Source organism: Belonocnema kinseyi, chromosome 4, assembly GCF_010883055.1.
Source record: "Belonocnema kinseyi isolate 2016_QV_RU_SX_M_011 chromosome 4, B_treatae_v1, whole genome shotgun sequence".
Lineage (NCBI taxonomy): Eukaryota > Metazoa > Arthropoda > Insecta > Hymenoptera > Cynipidae > Belonocnema > Belonocnema kinseyi.
Genome location: NC_046660.1, coordinates 53501022 through 53518464, shown reverse-complemented (window position 1 = coordinate 53518464; position 17443 = coordinate 53501022). Strand labels below are relative to the sequence as shown.

The 17443-nt window shown below is 24.0% G+C and overlaps 1 protein-coding gene across 6 annotated transcripts in view; it reads right to left on the bottom strand.

The window, feature by feature from the left end:
* The window catches only part of LOC117171525 (protein lap1-like), a 26242-nt gene extending 13903 nt beyond the window's left edge, over nucleotides 1-12339 (bottom strand). The window contains exons 1-2 of one of the 6 annotated variants that reach the window (XM_033358902.1): nucleotides 12211-12339; nucleotides 3697-5054 (exon numbers count right to left, since the gene is read on the bottom strand). In XM_033358902.1, the coding sequence (XP_033214793.1) occupies nucleotides 3697-5052 (1356 nt within the window). In that variant the 5' untranslated portion in view covers nucleotides 5053-5054; nucleotides 12211-12339. Of the gene's footprint in view, nucleotides 1-3696; nucleotides 5055-12035; nucleotides 12139-12210 lie in introns of those variants that run through there. The other 5 variants (XM_033358904.1, XM_033358905.1, XM_033358907.1 and 2 more) reach the window with 5 other exon arrangements.
* Between the last annotated feature and the right edge of the window lie 5104 nt (nucleotides 12340-17443).

The following is a 17443-nucleotide window of genomic DNA, read 5'->3' as shown; positions in this document are numbered from 1 at the left end:
AAATTAAAATTCGAAAATTTTTTCTAAAGCCTCCAGGGGACTTCGTTTTCGCACGAAAAAATTTTATGTGCCCTTATTGCATCCGGACCCACAATTTTAATATTTAGTTAAGAATTGATCAAAATTAAAAATTTTTTTGTTTGTAAAAAATTAATTATTTATTTGAGAATTTAAGAAATTCCTTTTTCGTATAAAACTTGAGCTTCTCTGTTGAAAATGAATCTAATTTATTAAAATTTAGAATACTCGATTAAAAATTAATTTTTAAAATTAAGAATTTATCTATTCCATTTTTGGTTAATAAATTATATTTTTTAGTTGAAAATTCAAATATCAGGTTCAGCATTTAAACATTATGATAGAAAATTCAACTCTTCAGTGCCGGCTTGAAAATTCAACAGTTTTGTGGAAAATTAATATATTTTGTTGAAAATTCGTCTTTTTGGGTAGGAAAATAATCTTCTTTTTTGAAAACTCATCATTTTGGTTCAGGATTTAACTATTTTGCTAGAACTTCTTGTTTTTTTTTGTTGCAAATTCATCTGTTTTGTGGAAAATTAATGTATTTTGTTGAATTTTTTTTTCTTTTTTTGGATCAAAATGAATCTTCTTTTTGAAAAATGATTTTGGTTGAGGATTCAACTATTTTGTTAAAAATCCGTGTGTTTAATTGAATTCAACTGCTTGAAAATTCATTTTTTTTGTTGCAAATTAATTTTTTTAATTGAAAATTTAATTATTCTATTGCAGACTGAAAACTAACATTTTTTAGTTTAAAATAAAAGTATTCTTTTTATTTAAATTAATTATTAACCAAATATTTAAAATTTTAACTAAAATTATGCGTTCTCCACCAAATGCATCTTTTAGGTGGAAATTTTAAATATTTGGTTAAAAATTAGTTTATTAACTATTCCATTTCTGGTAGAAAAATTATATTTTTCAGATGAAAATTCGTCATTCTTGATTGAAAATTCGTATTTTTGACTTCATACTTCAAAAGAACATTGTTAAAAATTCATCAATATTGTTATGTACTTGGTTTGAAATGCATCTTTTTGGTTGAAAATTTAAATATATGATTAAAAATTGATCACAATTAAAAGAAAAAATTAAAAAATTATTTTGCTCTTGTAAAAAATGAATGTTTTATCTGAGAATTTAAGAGTTTCGATTTTGGTAGAAGACTTATCATTTTTAGTAAAAAATATAACTATGTATATGTTTGAAAATTCATTTTTTTCTTGATTTGAAATTAACTCTTCATTTAAAATTTATATTTTCGGGTAGAAAATTAATCTTATTTGTTCAAAATGCATCCATCTATTTATTTAAAAATTCGAATATTTAATTAAAAATTAATTCTTTAAATTAAAAATGTAACTATTCCATTTTTAATTTAAAACTTATCTTTTTCAGATGATAATTAAAATATTAGGTTGAAAATTCAATTATTTTGGTAGAAAATTCAATTTTTCTGTGGAAAATTCATGTAATTTTACAAATTCATGTTTTTGGGTTAAAAATTAATATTTTGTTTCGAAAAATAATAATTTTGGTTGAGGATTTAATTATTTTCTTGAAAATTCATCTTTCTTCAATTGGAGCTTAACTTTTTTATTTAAAATTTGTATTTTTGACTTCAAACCTAAAAAGAAAATTGTTAAAAATTCATTGATATTACTCATCATTTTTTTCTTTTTGTAGAATATAAATCTGAATGGTGGAAGATTTATTTTTTTTGTGGATAATTTAAATATTTAGTTAAAAATTGATAAAAATGTCTTTTTTTGTTTTTAAAAAATTAATTTTTTATCTGAGAATTTAAGAGTTTTTTTGTAGAAAACTTGACCTTTGTTGAAAATGAATCTAATTAATTACAAAATCGAATACTCTATTAAAAATTAATTATTTAAATTCAAAATGTAACTATTCGATTTTTGGTTTAAAAATTATCTTTTTTTTGATGAAAATTCAAATATTAGGTTGACAATTAAATTATTGTGGTAGAAAATTCATGCAATTCGACAAATTCATCTTTTTGGGTGAAAAATTAATATCTGTTTTGAAAAATAATCATTTTGGTTGAGGATTTAATTATTTTGTTGAAAATTCATCTTTCTTCAATTGGAGCTTAACTTTTTTGTTTAAAATTTGTATTTTTGACTTCAAACCTAATAAGAAAATTGTTGAAAATTCATTGATATTACTCATCATTTTTTCTTTTTGTAGAATATAAATCTGAATGGTGGAAGATTCATCTTTTTGGTGGAAAATTTAAATATTTAGTTAAAAATTGATAAAAATGTCTTTTTTTTGTTTGTAAAAAATTAATGTTTTATCTGAAAATTTAAGAGTTTTTTTTGTAGAAAACTTGACCTTCTTTGTTGAAAATAATTCTAATTAATTACAAATTCGAATACTCTACTAAAAATTAATTTTTTAAATTAAAAATCTAACTATTCCATTTTTTGTTTAAAAATGATCTTTTTTGGATAAAAATGCAAATATTAGGTTGAAAATTCAATTTTTTTGTGGATAATTCATGTAATTTGGCAAATTTATCATTTTGGGTGAAAAATTAATATCTGTTTTGAAAAATAATCATTTTGGTTGAGGATTTAATTATTTTGTTGAAAATTCATCTTTCTTCAATTGGAGCTTAACTTTTTTGTTTAAAATTTGTATTTTTGACTTCAAACCTAAAAAGAAAATCGTTAAAAATTCATTGATATTACTCATCATTTTTTCTTTTTGTAGAATAAAAATCTGAATGGTGGAAGATTCATCTTTTTTGTTGAAAATTTAAATATATGGTTAAAAATTGATCAAAATTAAAAGAAAGAATTAAAAAATTATTTTGCTCTTGTGAAAAATTAATGTTTTATCTGAGAATTTAAGTTTCTTTTTTGTAGAAAACTTGACCTTCTTTGTTGAAAATGAATCTAATTAATTACAAAATCGAATACTCTATTAAAAATTAATTCTTTAAATTAAAAATGTAACTATTCCATTTTTGGTTTAAAAATTATCTTTTTTAGATGATAATTAAAATATTAGGTTGAAAATTCAATTATTTTGGTAGAAAATTCAATTTTTCTGTGGAAAATTTATGTAATTTTACAAATTCATATTTTTGGGTTAAAAATTAATATTTTGTTTCGAAAAATAATAATTTTGGTTGAGGATTTAATTATTTTCTTTTGTGTAGAAAATTAATCTTCTTTTTTTTTTAATCATCATTTTGGTTAATGATTTAAAAATGAGGTTAAAAATTCATTTTTTTAACTATTTCATTTCTGGTTGAAAACTCATATTTTTCAGTTGGAAATTCGCCCGTTTGGAAAAAATCCGACTATTTTGAAAAAGTCTTCATTGTGGTTGAAAATTAAAAAATTCAGAAATTGTTAACGTAGTATATGGATGACCCCTTATTGGAAATTATTTTTAGTTAGTCATTACATTGATTTATGACCTGTTTAAATAAAATTGAAAATCCCCCAGAAAATGGTATTTATGAAAATACGAAAAAAAGTTTAAGCTTTGATGCTAAGAACCATATTTTTGTTTACTAAGATTGAAATATTCGTTAAAAATCGTAAAGTTGGTCGATTTTCGTCAAAAATAGCTGGGTTTTCCTCCACATTTTCGCATTGTGACGTAATTTTTGAACGGCCCCATAGTATTGTTTCTTACCATTAAACTTTCAGTAGAGAAGAAATTATATTCCATATCGAGACCTTCCAAATTTTCTAAATTGTCTAAATCCACGGGCATTTCGGTAAAATCATTTTCGTATAAATCCAGAAAACAAAGTTTCTTCAAACTGCCCATAGAGTCTGGTAAATTTGAAAGACGATTAGAGTTCGCAATCAATTCTTTAAGTGCCACCAAATTTCCAAAATTGTCTGGAAGTATCGAGAGCCCATTGTTGTCCATAATCAAAATTTCTAATTTCTGTAGTAGGCAAAATTCGTCAGGCAGCCAACCAATCCTGTTTCGGCCGATGTCCATGATTGTAATATTCCTCAAATCCGCGACTGATCGACCCATCATTGGAAGACCAACTCCCGGAATATAAATTTCTCGCAAAAGATGAGGATTCTTCAATTGCTGGACCGGCAGGTTACACAAAATATTCCCCTCTTTCTCCGGATTTTCATTACCAACATTCAGTTTTTCGAGCCTAATCATATTCCTCGTCAATTTTTCTAAAATCTGGTCAGAAACTGTTGACTGGGTCATCGAGAGACTCCTGAGATTCAAGAGTGAATTTTCGTCCGGAAATTTAAACTTTGTAAACTCCGTTCCATTCAAGTTGACTTCTTGAAGAGCCGAGAATTTAGATGTTAATAACCATCTAGGAAATCTCCGACAGACTCCATTGTTCATTGCATCAAATTTCCTCAAAATTCGACTGCAAGGTGGAACGTTGAGTTTGATCTTCTTGTTGAGCGACAGATCAAGAAATTCCAAATTTCGCATTCCATTTATTATGCATTCTGGAATTATATTGAATTTGTTTTCAGCGAGATTGAGTTCCCGAAGACGATTTAGTCTCACGAAAGAGTAGGGAAGTGAGGATAAATTGTTGGAACTCAAATCTAGGCTTTCCAAATTAATTAGGCTTCCTAGGTCTTCCGAATGTTCCTCGAGTTTATTGTGCGATATACTTAGGGTCTTTAGACTTCGAATTTCCGCAAGAACTTTCGGCAGTGTTTGAAATTCGTTGTGGTCGAGTTTCAGGTGTTCTAATTTCATTAAAAGATTGAAAGAACTTGGTAATTCTTTGAGATTGTTATTAGAGATGTCCAATCTTTGTAAATGACTCAAGTGCTGAGAGAAATTATTCGGAATGCAGGTGAGATGATTGGTACAAAGCGATAATTCTCGGACGATCCGTAAGTTCATTTTATCACAGAATTCTGTCATAGAATTATCTGTTAGTTTTGAATTCATATTTATTAAATGCGTGTCTGACATGATGTGGTTTTGGTCTGTTTGTATGTGATCGGGATGATCGGTTTTTATTGTACTGTTTTCGGGCAACATGGCTAAAAAAGAAAAAAAGAAATCGTACTTTCTGTCACGCTCGTAGAGTACTTTTTTAACGCTCAAAGTGTAAGAAAATGCAAGATAAATTCAATAAGACTTCAAAACAATTCAAGTTAAATTCAAAAGAATTGGATTGATTTCCGTAAAATCAGAATGAATTTAGAGGAATTTAAGAGAAACGATAATAATACGATGAATAGAGTTCTAAGACGGTTATATTACTTTGAGAACGGTAACGAGAATATTACCAAAAAATAAATTCTCTGAGAATTTATGAGAATTTTAGAATTTATTTTAATTAACCCATTAGGTCCGAAAACGAAGATATTTCTCACTTGCGTTTGAGCTTGAATAATTTTATAAAAAAGGCAAAGAATTTATTGTAAAATACTTTTTCCATTATTTTCGGGTATTCGCTAAACGATGCAATGGTTTAAAAAAAAGAAAAATATTGATTTTCAATTAATAATTAACAAATTCAAAAAAATTCTTTTTTTTAAGAAATTTTTTTTTCAACAAAAAATAGAGGGGGAAGGAATTTTTAGAGAAATTTGGAAAAAAAGATGAAATTTCAGGAATTTTTTTACGAATCCACATATTTCAAGAGATTTTAGGGTATTAAAAAAAATCAGAAAATTTAAAGGAATAGATTGAATCCAAGTATTTTAAAGATTTCTAAGGACTTTAACGGCTTTGTAAAATATCTTAAATCTTTGTGCAATATTTTGCATTAATTTAAAATCATTAAAATATTTGAAATCTTTTAAAATTTTGGTGAAATCTTTGAAACATGTAAATTTAATGAAAATTTTGACATATTAGTGGAATATTTTGTATTCATTTGAAATCATTAAAATCTTTGAAGTCTTCTAAGATTTTGGTCAACTCTTTGAAAACTTTGAAATTTTCATGAAATCTTTGACATATTTGTGAAATCTCTGGTATTTATTTGAAATCATTAAAGTATTTTTATTCTTTGTGAAATCTTTTGAAAATTGTTGTAAAAATCTTTGAAATCCTTTAAATTTTGTGAAATGTTTTTAAATATTTTTAAATCTTTGTTAAATCTATGAAATATTTGCGAAATCTTTGTTTATTCTTTATTTTTGAAATCTTTTGTAAGTTTGAAAATTTTTATAAAATATTCGAAATCCTTCAAATCTTTCTGAAATGGTTTGAAATATTTGTGAAATGTTTTGAAATATGTGAAATTATTATGAAATACTTTGAAATCTATAAAATCTTTCTTCAATCTTTGTTTGTGAAATCTTTTGCGTTCGTTTGAAATAATTTAAATCTTTTGAAATCAAAAATTTATTAAAGCCTTTTGAAACTGTTTACAATCTTAAACATTCTTGAAATATTCTAAACCCCTTATGAATTCTTTGAAATATTTGTGACATATTTTTTATTTATTTTAAATGGTTTAAAATCCTTGAAATCTTTAAAGTTTTAAAATCTTTATGAAATATTCGAAATCCTTCAAATCTTTGTGAAACGTTTAGAATTCTTTGAAATATTTGCGAAATCTTTTGGTTTCGTTTAAAATCATGAAAATCCTTTAAAATGTAAAATTTATTAAATCCTTTTGAAATTGTTTAAAATCTTTGAAATCTGGTGTAATGTCACCTTTTTAAAATCATTTGATTTTCTTGAAATTTTCTGAAATCCTTATGAATTCTTTAAAATATTTGTAAAATCGTTAGGAAATCTTTGGAACATTTGCGGAATCTTTCTCTAATCTTTGTGAAATCTTGTGCGTTCGTTTAAAATAATTGAAATCTTTTCAAATCTCAAATTTATTGAAACCTTTTGAAATTTTTGAAAATCTTCGAAATCTTGAAATCCCTTTTTACAATCTTTGAAATTCTTGAAATCTTCAGAAATGTTGGTGAAATCTTTTATATTCATTTAAAATTATTAGAATATGAGAAGTCTTTGTGAAATCTTTTGAAATCTTCTAAATCATTAAGAAATCGTTTAAGATCCATGAAAACTTTCTAAAGTTTTAGAATATTTATGAAATATAAGAAATTCTTGAAATCTTTGTGAAATGTTTTAAAATATTTTGAAATCTTTATGAAATTTTTGACAGATGTGCGAAATCTATCTTTAATCTTTTGTGTTCGTTTGAAATCATTAAAATCTCAAATTTATTGAAACCTTTTCAAATTTTTTTAAATCTTTGAAATCTGGTGTAATATACCCTTTTTAAAATCTTTGCCATTCTCGAAATCTTCTGAAATCCTCATGAATTCTTTGAAATATTTGTCAAATCTTTTATATTCGCTTTAAATCATTAAAATATTTGACTTCATATGTAATTTTCAATGCTTCCAACGAATTTCAAGAGAATTAGAAAATTTCGAGGGTATGGCCAAATAATTTTGTAGCATTCTAAAGATTTCAAGGTATTTCAAAGGATTGCATTAATTTGGTTGGATTTATAAATAATTTATGCTCCATTTTAAAGGATTTCTAGAGAATTTGAGAAAATAAATGAAATCAAATTTAAAGGCATTCCTAGCGACAGAAAAAATTTCAAGTTATTTCTAAAAATTTCACAAAATCTAAGGATTATATTGATTTTAAATATTTTAAGTTATTTTAAAGATTCTGGAGATTTTCAAGAAACTAAAAAAAATCAAGAAATGTCGAAGAATTTTGTAGGATTCGGAAAGATTTGAATGGATTTCAAATAATTTCACAAGATTTGAAGGAATTTATTAAATCTCCAAGCATTTTAAAGGTTTCTAGGGACTTTAACGCTTTTGTAAAATCTCTGAAATCTTCAAATCCTAGAAGCCTTTGTGAAATGTGTTTAAATATTTGTGAAGTGTTCGAAATCTTTGTAAAATCTTTTAAATCTTTCTGAAATATTTATGTAATTTTAAGGAAATCTTTGACATATTAGTAAAATCTCTTGTATTTATTTGAAATCATTAAAGTATTTTTAATCTTTGTGAAATCTTTTGAATATTTTTGTTAAAATCTTTGAAATCTTTGTGAAATGTTTTTAAATATTTTAAAATCTTTATGAAATCTATTAAATATTTACGAAATCTTTGTTTATTCTTTATTTTTGAAATCTTTTGTGTTCGTTTGAAATCATTGAAATCTTTTAAAATCTCAAAATAATTGAAAACTTTTGAAATTGTTTAAAATCTTTGAAATCTAGTGTAATCTACCCGTTTTAAAATCTTTGACTTTCTTGAAATCTTCTGAAACTCTTTTGAATTCTATGAAATATTTGTGAAATCCCTTATATTCATTTAAAATCATTAAAATATTTAAAATCTTTGTGAAATATGTTGAGATCTCCTAGAACATTTTGAAGAACGTTTAAAATCTTTGAAATCTTTTGAAAATTTGAAAATTGTTATGAGATATTCGAAATCCTTCAAATCTTTGTGAAATGGTTTGAAATATTTGTGAAATGTTTAGAAATATTTTTACAACTTTAGGAAATATTTGAAGTATTTGCGAAATCTTTCTTTAATCTTTGTTTGTGTAATCTTTTGTGTTCGTTTGAAATTATTTAAATCTTTTAAAATCACAAATTTATTAAAACCTTTTGAAATTGTTCAACATCTTAAACATTCTTGAAATCTTCTGAAACCCTTATGAACTCTTTGAAATATTTTAAATTTATTCAAAATGAATAACATATTTTGAAATTTTCAAAAAAATTTTGAAATGATTTTAAATCCTTGAAATATTTTGAAATATATAAAAGCTTTCTTTAATCTTTGTTTGTGAAACCTTTTGAGTTCGTATAAAACAATTGAAATCTTTTAAAATCTCAAATTTATTGAAACCTTGTAAAATTTTTGAAAATCTTTGAAATCTGGTGTAATGTACCCTTTTTACAATCTTTGAAATTCTTGAAATCTTCGGAAATATTTGTGAAACCTTTTATATTCATTTAAAATCATTAAAATATTTGAAATCTTTATGAAATGTTTTGAAAGATGTTGAAATCTTTGAGAAATCTTTTAAAATTTTTGAAACAAATTTGAAATCGTTAGAAATCTGGTGAAATGTTTGAGTTTGAAATCTTTATGAAATTTGTATGAAGTCTTTGAAATATTTGTGAAATATTTTGCATTAATTTGAAATCTTTGACATTTTTGTGAAATCTTCTGAGATTTTAGTAAAATCTTTGAAAACCTTGAAATTTTTGAAAATATTTGTGAAATGTTAGAAAGCTTTGTAAAATCATTTGTATTCATTTGAAATCATTAAAATATTTTAAATCTTTTTGAAATATTTTGAAATTTTTTAAAAAAGATTTGTAAAGATTTTTAAAATATCAAACTGATTGAAAACTTTTAAAATTATTTAAAATCTTTGAAATTCGGTCTAACATAGCCTTTTTAAAGTCTTTGACATTCTTAAAGTCTTCTGAAACCCTTATGAATTCTTTGAAATATTCTTGAAATCTTTTATATTTATTTAAAATCATTAAAATATTTTAAATCTTTGAAAACATTTTGTAATCGATTAAAATCTTTAAAATCCTTTGAAAGTTTTAAAATATTAAAAATCGTTGAAACCTTTGTGAAATGTTTTGAAATCTTTATGCAATCTATGAAATCTTTCTTTAATCTTTGTTTATGAAAGCTTTTGTTTCGTTTGAAACAATTGAAATCTTTTAAAATCACAAATTTATTTAAACCTTTTGAGTTTTTTTGAATATCTTTGAAATTATTGATATCTTCTTAAATATTTGTGAAATATTTTATATTCATTTCAAATCATTACAATATTGGAAATCTTTGTGAAATGTTTTCAAAACTTTGAAATATTTTTAATCATTTAAAATCATTAGGATATTTGAAATCTTTGTGGAATATTTTGAAATCTCCTAAAACATTTTAAAATCGTTTAAAATCCCTAAAATATTTCTAAAGTTCTAAAATCTTTGTTTGTGAAATCTTTTGTGTTCGTTTGAAATCATTAAAATCTTTTAAAATCTCAAATTTATTGAAACCTTTAACAATTTTTTTAAATCTTTGAAATCTGGTGTAATATACCCGTTTTAAAATTTTTGGCATTCTTTAAATCTTCTGAAATCCTCATGAATTCTTTGAAATATTTGTGAAATCTTTTATATTAATTTTAAATCATTAAAATATTTAACTTCATAAGTAATTTTAAATAATGCCTACGAATTTCGAGAAAATTAGAAAATTTCAAGGATGGCCAAATAATTTTGTAGCATTCCAAAGATTTCAAGGTATTTCAAAGGATTGCAATCAATTTGGTTGGATTTCTAAATAATTTAAGCTCCATTTTAAACGATTTCTAGAGAACTTTAGAAAATAAATGAAATCAAATTTAAAGGCAATCCTAGCGACATCAAAAATTTCAAGTTATTTCTCAAAATTTCACAAAATCTAAGGATTATATTGATTTTAAATATTTTAAGTTATTTTAAAAAATTCTGGAGATTTTCTAGAAACTAAAAAAAAAAACAAGAAATTTCAAAGAATTTGGTAGAATTCCGAAAGATTTTAATGGTTTTCAAATAATTTCACAAGATTTAATGAATTTTATAGGACCTCCAGGTATTTAAAGAAATTATTTCACAAGATTTGAAGGAATTTACTGAATCTCCAAGCATTTTTAAGGTTTTTAGGGGCTTGAACGCTTTTGTAAAATATTTGAAATTTTTAAATCCTTGAACTCTTTGTTTCCAAAAATGATAATTAATTAAAATTAATTTTAATCATTTTAATTTTAATTTTCTTATTAATTATATTTTCATTTTAATTAATTTTATCTTAATTTTAATTTAACTTTTATAGAGAACTTTCAAAAATAGGTGAAATTTCAGGAAAATTTTCAAAACGAATCCAAATATTTCAAGGGATTTTAGGTTATTTTACAAAAATTTCACAAGATTTGAAGGTATCCTTTTTGAAATGTTTGAATTTGAAATCTTGATGAAATGTGTATGAAGTCTTTGACATATTTGTGAAATCTTTTGTATTCAATTAAAATCATTAAAATCTTTGCAATTTTTGTGAAATCTTTTAAGCTTTTCGTAAAATTTTTGAAAACCTTTAAATTTTTGTGAAATGTTTTGAAATATTTGGAAAATTTTCGAAATATTTGTAAAATCATTTGTATTCATTTGAAATCATTAAAATATTTGTAATCTTTGTGAACTTTTTTGAAAACTTTGTAAAATGTTTTGAAATATTTTCAAATCTTTATGAAATCTTTCTTTGATCTTTGTTTGTGAAATCTTTTATGTTCGTTTCAAATAATTGAAATCTTTTAAAATCTCCAATTTATTGAAACCTTTTGAAAATTTTGAAAACCTGGTTTAATATACCCTTTTTACAATCTTTGAAATTCTTAAAATATTCTGAAATATTTGTGAAATCTTTCATATTCATTTAAAATCATTAAAATATGTGTGCAATGTTTTGAAATTTTCTAAAAAAAATTAAAATCTTTTAAAAACCTTGAAATCTTGTCAAAGTTTAAAATCTTTGTGAAATATTCTAAATCTCTATGAAATCTTTGGAAAAATTTTTAAATCTTTAGAATTATTTCAGTCATAAAAAAATTTACTTTCAAAATTAGAAACATTAGAGTTGTAGATTTAAATTTTTTTTAAAATTGGTAAGAAACGATGGGAAAAAAAATTCAGTTGGAAAAAACTAAGCTATAAGCTATTAAATATATTTTTGTTCACTTCCATATGAGAGTATGAGTAGTCTAAAATAAATCTTTTCTGTGTAGTTTGTCTACTTTTGACAATATTTGCATTTTTTTCCCCTAATTTATTTTTCAGACCTTTTTAATGCTATATACTATTATTTATAATATAATTCAAATAATAAAGAAAAAATATATTATTTGTTAATAACTTAATATATCAGGAACTACGCACTTATTTAAAAAATAATAAATATTATTTTTGGAGTAAAATAAGACAATTGCATTTTGAAGTTATAAGTCCAAACCTTAAGTCGAAGCCTTTCAAATTCTAGAAGTATTCTTTTAATTAATTAAATAAGGAATTTATTACTTTAACTTTAAAAGACTTTCCCAACTTCAATTATTTTCAGTAAAAAAAGCAAAATAATTATAGGTTATGTTTACAAGTGTCAAACAGAAAAATCAGTTCATGTTACTAACCTTATTCTTGATATGAGGATTTTATCTCTTTATTAATATTTCACTTTTGATCTTGTAATAAAAGAAAAATCAGGTTTTGTAATAATAAAATACTAAATGCTTCCGCAATCAATTACTTCATTTTCTTGACGTTTGTTTACTTTATCCTTTTCTTTATCATTCGAATTTTAATTGGCTTGTGAGTTCGAAATTTTCCTGATAGAGGGCGCTTTTTAATTCGACACTTTACATTCTATCGTCAAGATGGCGCCGGTCAATAATTCCGTAACGGTTTTCCGCGGGATTTGAACAATTTTGCTGACGGGAGTGAAGTGTTTTTCTTAAATTTTATAAGATTTCGTGAAAATTAGAAAGTTCTTTGCAAGTTTTTCATTTAGTATTTGTGACTTCTCATCCATAAAAATTGTAACAAGTATTCAACATTTGGAGAGCATGGAACCTAACCTTTTTCTGAACGTTTTAGAGAACGCGAATAAATAATTAAAATTTTGTGAACAATGAGACTTTTCATCAATTTTCATGCTGAAATGAGTGAGTAGGAGGGTAAGTCCTTTAATTATTAATTTGTTTCTTTGAAAATTGAATCGTTGTCTATATTATATTTGCAATTTGTGTTTCATAAAATCTGGAAAAGCGGATTGGATTTTGCACTCAAAATTTTTAGAGATTTGTTCAAAAATCTGAAATACTTAGAAAAATATTATTCTATAAAATGCTAAGAAGACTAATTTTCGACCAAAAATGCGAATTTTCAAAAAATTAAATACATTTTCAACTACATTAGTACTTTGAAATATGGATATAATGTTAGTCCACATTTTATTGAAATAATGTTTAAAGTTTTTAAAACTAAATAGCTGAATTTTGAAATGAAAAATATCAATTTTAAACCAAAAGTGAAGTAGTTAAATTTTCATTAAGCAGAATTAATTTCCAAGAGAAAAATGTAATCTTTTACGACACAGTTTAATTTTTTACCAAATAGTTGAATTTTATACCAGATGTTTTTAAAACTTCAGACAAACAGACGAATTTTTCATAAAGCAGTTAAATGTCAAACCGAGGGTATGCACTTTCAACAAAAAAATTAATTTATAACCAATCAGTTGAATTTTAAACAAAATAGTTACATTTTCGGCTTAAAAAATTACTTTTTAATTTTTTTAAATCTTTTGTTTTAAATAAAATTATGATCTTTCATACAAAAAAATGAAGATTTAAATTTCAAACTTAAATGTTTAATTATAAACGAAAACTGTAACAGTTCACATTTGGACAGAAAAAGATTTTAATTAAAAATAAAAACAGTTGCATTTAACCGAAGAATAAAATTTATTAACAAAATATTTGATTTTCGACAAAAAAATTGATTTTCTACCAGAGAGGCGATTAAAAAAAACATAAACCTTTAACCAAATAGTTTAATTTTCAAAGAAAAAAAATTATTTTCTACAAAAAAAAAAATGCGAATTTTTCACGAATTACGTAATTTTTCTACTAAATACTTTAAACAATAGATGTGATGCTAGTCCAAATTTTATTTTATTATTTTATAGTTTATACTTAGTTTTCATTCAAAAAATTTTTAAACTAATTAGCTAAATTTTCAAATAAAAAAATCCATTTTCAAGCAAAAATGGAGTAGTTAAATTTTCATTAATGAGAAGTAATTTTCAATTTAAAATACTATATTTCTACAAAACAGTTGAATTTTGTACCAAATAGTTCAATTCTATACCAAATATTATTGAATTTGCAAGACAGAAAGACGAATTTTCTATACAAAAAAGTTGAATTTTCGACACAACAGTCAAATTTGCAGTTTACAAAAAAATATTTTTTTTTGGAAAAATAAACAATTTTCAAATAAATTTAATTATAATAATGTATTATTTTTATTAATTGATATTTCAAAAAATAAAAATATGTTTAACTAAGTAGGTAAGTCTCTACAGAAAAATTCGTTTTTTATATGTCAACTTTTTTAATTTGGACCTTCAGGAAAACTTCAGCAAAATTTATAATTTTTTAATTAATTTTGTGATTTTTTTAAAAACAAATTTAATAAACAAATGCATTATTCGGGCACCCGTGGACAGAACAATTCGTTTTTTTGCTTTCAGTCTTTTTAATGGGGAACTTCATGATGATTTCAGTAAAATTCATAATTGGTTCATAAATTTTATATGTTTTTAAAAGCGAATTCAATAAACAAATGCATTATTTGAGCATATGTCCACGAAAAAATTTTTTTTGATACCCTAATTAAAAAAGTTGCCATAGAAAAAAAAGAACTTTTTCTGTAGACAAATGCCTGATTAATGCATTTTTTGATCAAATTTGTTTACAGAAATCATAAAATTGATCAACTTATTATGAATGTTGCTGAAATTCTAATAAAGTTCCCAACTGAAAAGACTGGCATTGAAAAACCCGAATTTTTCTGCCGACAAATGCCCGAACAATGTATTTATTTATTAAATTTGATTTTCAAAAATCATACGATTAATCAACAAATTATGAATTTTGATAAAATTATCCTAAAGTTCCTAATTTATAAAAATGTACATAGAAAAAAAAACGAATTTTTCTGTTGAAAAATGCCTGATTAATGCATTTGTTGATCACGTTTGTTCATAATATAATGAGTTAAAATCTTAAGAAATTTTTTTTTTAATATCATATAATCTTCATTCAAATTTCTTGCAATATAACTAGAAAAAACGTATAATTATGGAAAATTATAGACAATTTTTTTTCAACAAATAATTTGTTTATACAAAATGTTGTTGTTCAATATATAATATTGCAACATCTTTAGCTAATATTACTCTATGAAACTTAGGCTACTTCAACACTTTTCCTGTTATTGACGAGCACCGGGAACGTCAAATAGATAAAATGGCAATTTTTTCGTCATATTGGTTTATTTATAAAAAATTGAAAACTTAATTTAAAAATCAGGCTCGACAACTCTCTTAGAAATCTTAAAAGTTTTTTTTACAAATTTGTTGAAACTAATCGCCCCCCCCCCACCCCTCAAACCTTCATGAGTCGACGTTTCGTGAATCACTGAGGAAGGGATTTAATTTATAAGTTAAAAAAAGTAAGGCTGATGTGTATATCGTATGTGCTACTTTTAAATCGTAAAAATAAAATTGGAAATGAGCAAATTCAGTTTTTGAAAAACCGTCAGAAGTTGCAATAAAATGTTTAATAACAAATTTGTTTTAAAGAATGCGCATTTTTTTAAAGAGACAATGAAACTACGTCTGTTTTATATCAATCCATGTTATGAATTGTAATAATATACATTTATGGAAATGATATACAAGTTGAGATATAAATTCGAGTGCGAAGCACGAGATACGTGATGAGAATGTATTCGTTAAAGCCGAAGGAGCTTTAACAAAAAAGAAGTCACTATCACCAAATTACTGTTGTCGATACTTTGACCCTTAGTTTTAAAAAATCTGTGCACTAGTATAAAAAATATACAAAGACCGAGCGCGGCGTAAATATATTATCGAGCGATATTATTTGATATTATCAAGTTTGCGAGGGAAGTGAACCGCGCCCTCGGCGCGCTACGAGAATGTGTCCACGAAGCGGGCGGATTAAAAAAGAAAAGAATTACGCAGTCATCACAGAGTGATGACCTTTTGACCTTTTTGACCTTTTGACCTTTTGAGTGATGACTATTCACCTTTTGTCACCTATTTTCAATGTTGTCATCTTTTGTCACCTTTTGTCACCTATTTTAGGAATTTGTCACCTTTTTCTCCTATTTTTGGGTTTCTCATCCTTTGTCACCTTTTTTCAGTTGAAAAACTGTAATTTTATTCAAAATTTCAACTTGCACACCAAATACGGTTTTTATTACACTTTCCTAATCGACGAATATTGAACCAAATGAATGAATTTTCAAACGGAGGAGATTAAACTTCAACCAGGAAGAGTTGCATTTTCAAACATAATCTTACATTGTTAATTTGAAAAGATGAATATTTTACAAGTCAGATTAATTTTGAAGCAAGGAAGAAGAATTTCCAACTAGAAAATATGACTTTTCTAAAAAATGAGGATTTTTACACCGAAAGGATTGATTTTCAATCCAAAAATACAAGTGTTTAATAAATCAGTTAAATTTTGATAAAAAAAAAGTTACTTTTTAAGAAAGTAGTTGAATTTAAATTAATTACAAAATAAAAATATAATTTTTTTTCAAATAAAAATAATTAGCTTTCAATCAAAAAGGATCAATTTTTAACCAAAGAAGATAAGTTTTAAACAAAACAGTTAAATTCTCAACCAAATAGTAGAATTTTTAACCAGGAGATGAATTTTTAGCCAAAAGGTGATATTTTTTTAGCAAATAGTTGAATTTTCCACCCAAGAAGACGATTTTTAAAGTAAAAGAGAATTTTCAATCCAAAAAGTATCAATATTCGACAAAAAATATGACTTTTTAACAAAATAGTTGAACTCAGATTAATTCTGAAAAAGAAATATAATACTTTTTTTTTGTTTTTTATAAAAAGAACTAACTTTCGATCGAAATAGATTTTTGTAACCAAGAGGTTAATTTTAAACAAAAAAGGTGACTTTTTGAGAACCTAGTTCAATTTTCAATAAACTAAATAAACTGTCAAACAATTTGTAGAATTTTGATCTAAGCACCAGAAATATAATAGTAGGCTTCTTAAAAAAAAAATTAACTTTCAAATATAAAAGCCGAATTTTCAACAACTAAAAAAAAGATTTTTCTACCAAAAGATAAATTTTCAACCAAAGAATATGAATTTTCTACAAAAGTATAAATTTTCGACCAAAAACGATTACTTTTTAAAAAAAAATCGTTGAATTGTCACAAAAAGTATGCTTTTTAAGTAAAGGAGATTATTTATGAAACAAAAATACAATAATAGACTTTTCAAATAAAAAGAATTAATTTTCAATCAAAAAAGATGAATATTCAATCAAAAAATATCAATTTTCAAAAGAAAAAAGAATTTTCTGCCAAAAATATAATTTTTTATCCAAAAACGATTACTTTTTAACAAAAGACTTTAATTTTCAATAAAATAGTTAAATCTTTCAGTAAATAATAGAATTTGTAACCAAAAAGTAGAATTTTGGACCAAAAAAAGTATTCATTAAAGATTCCACTCCTTGCTTGAAAGTTGAACCAATTTTTGTAAATTTTTTTTTTTTTCGTTGAAGATTCATAATT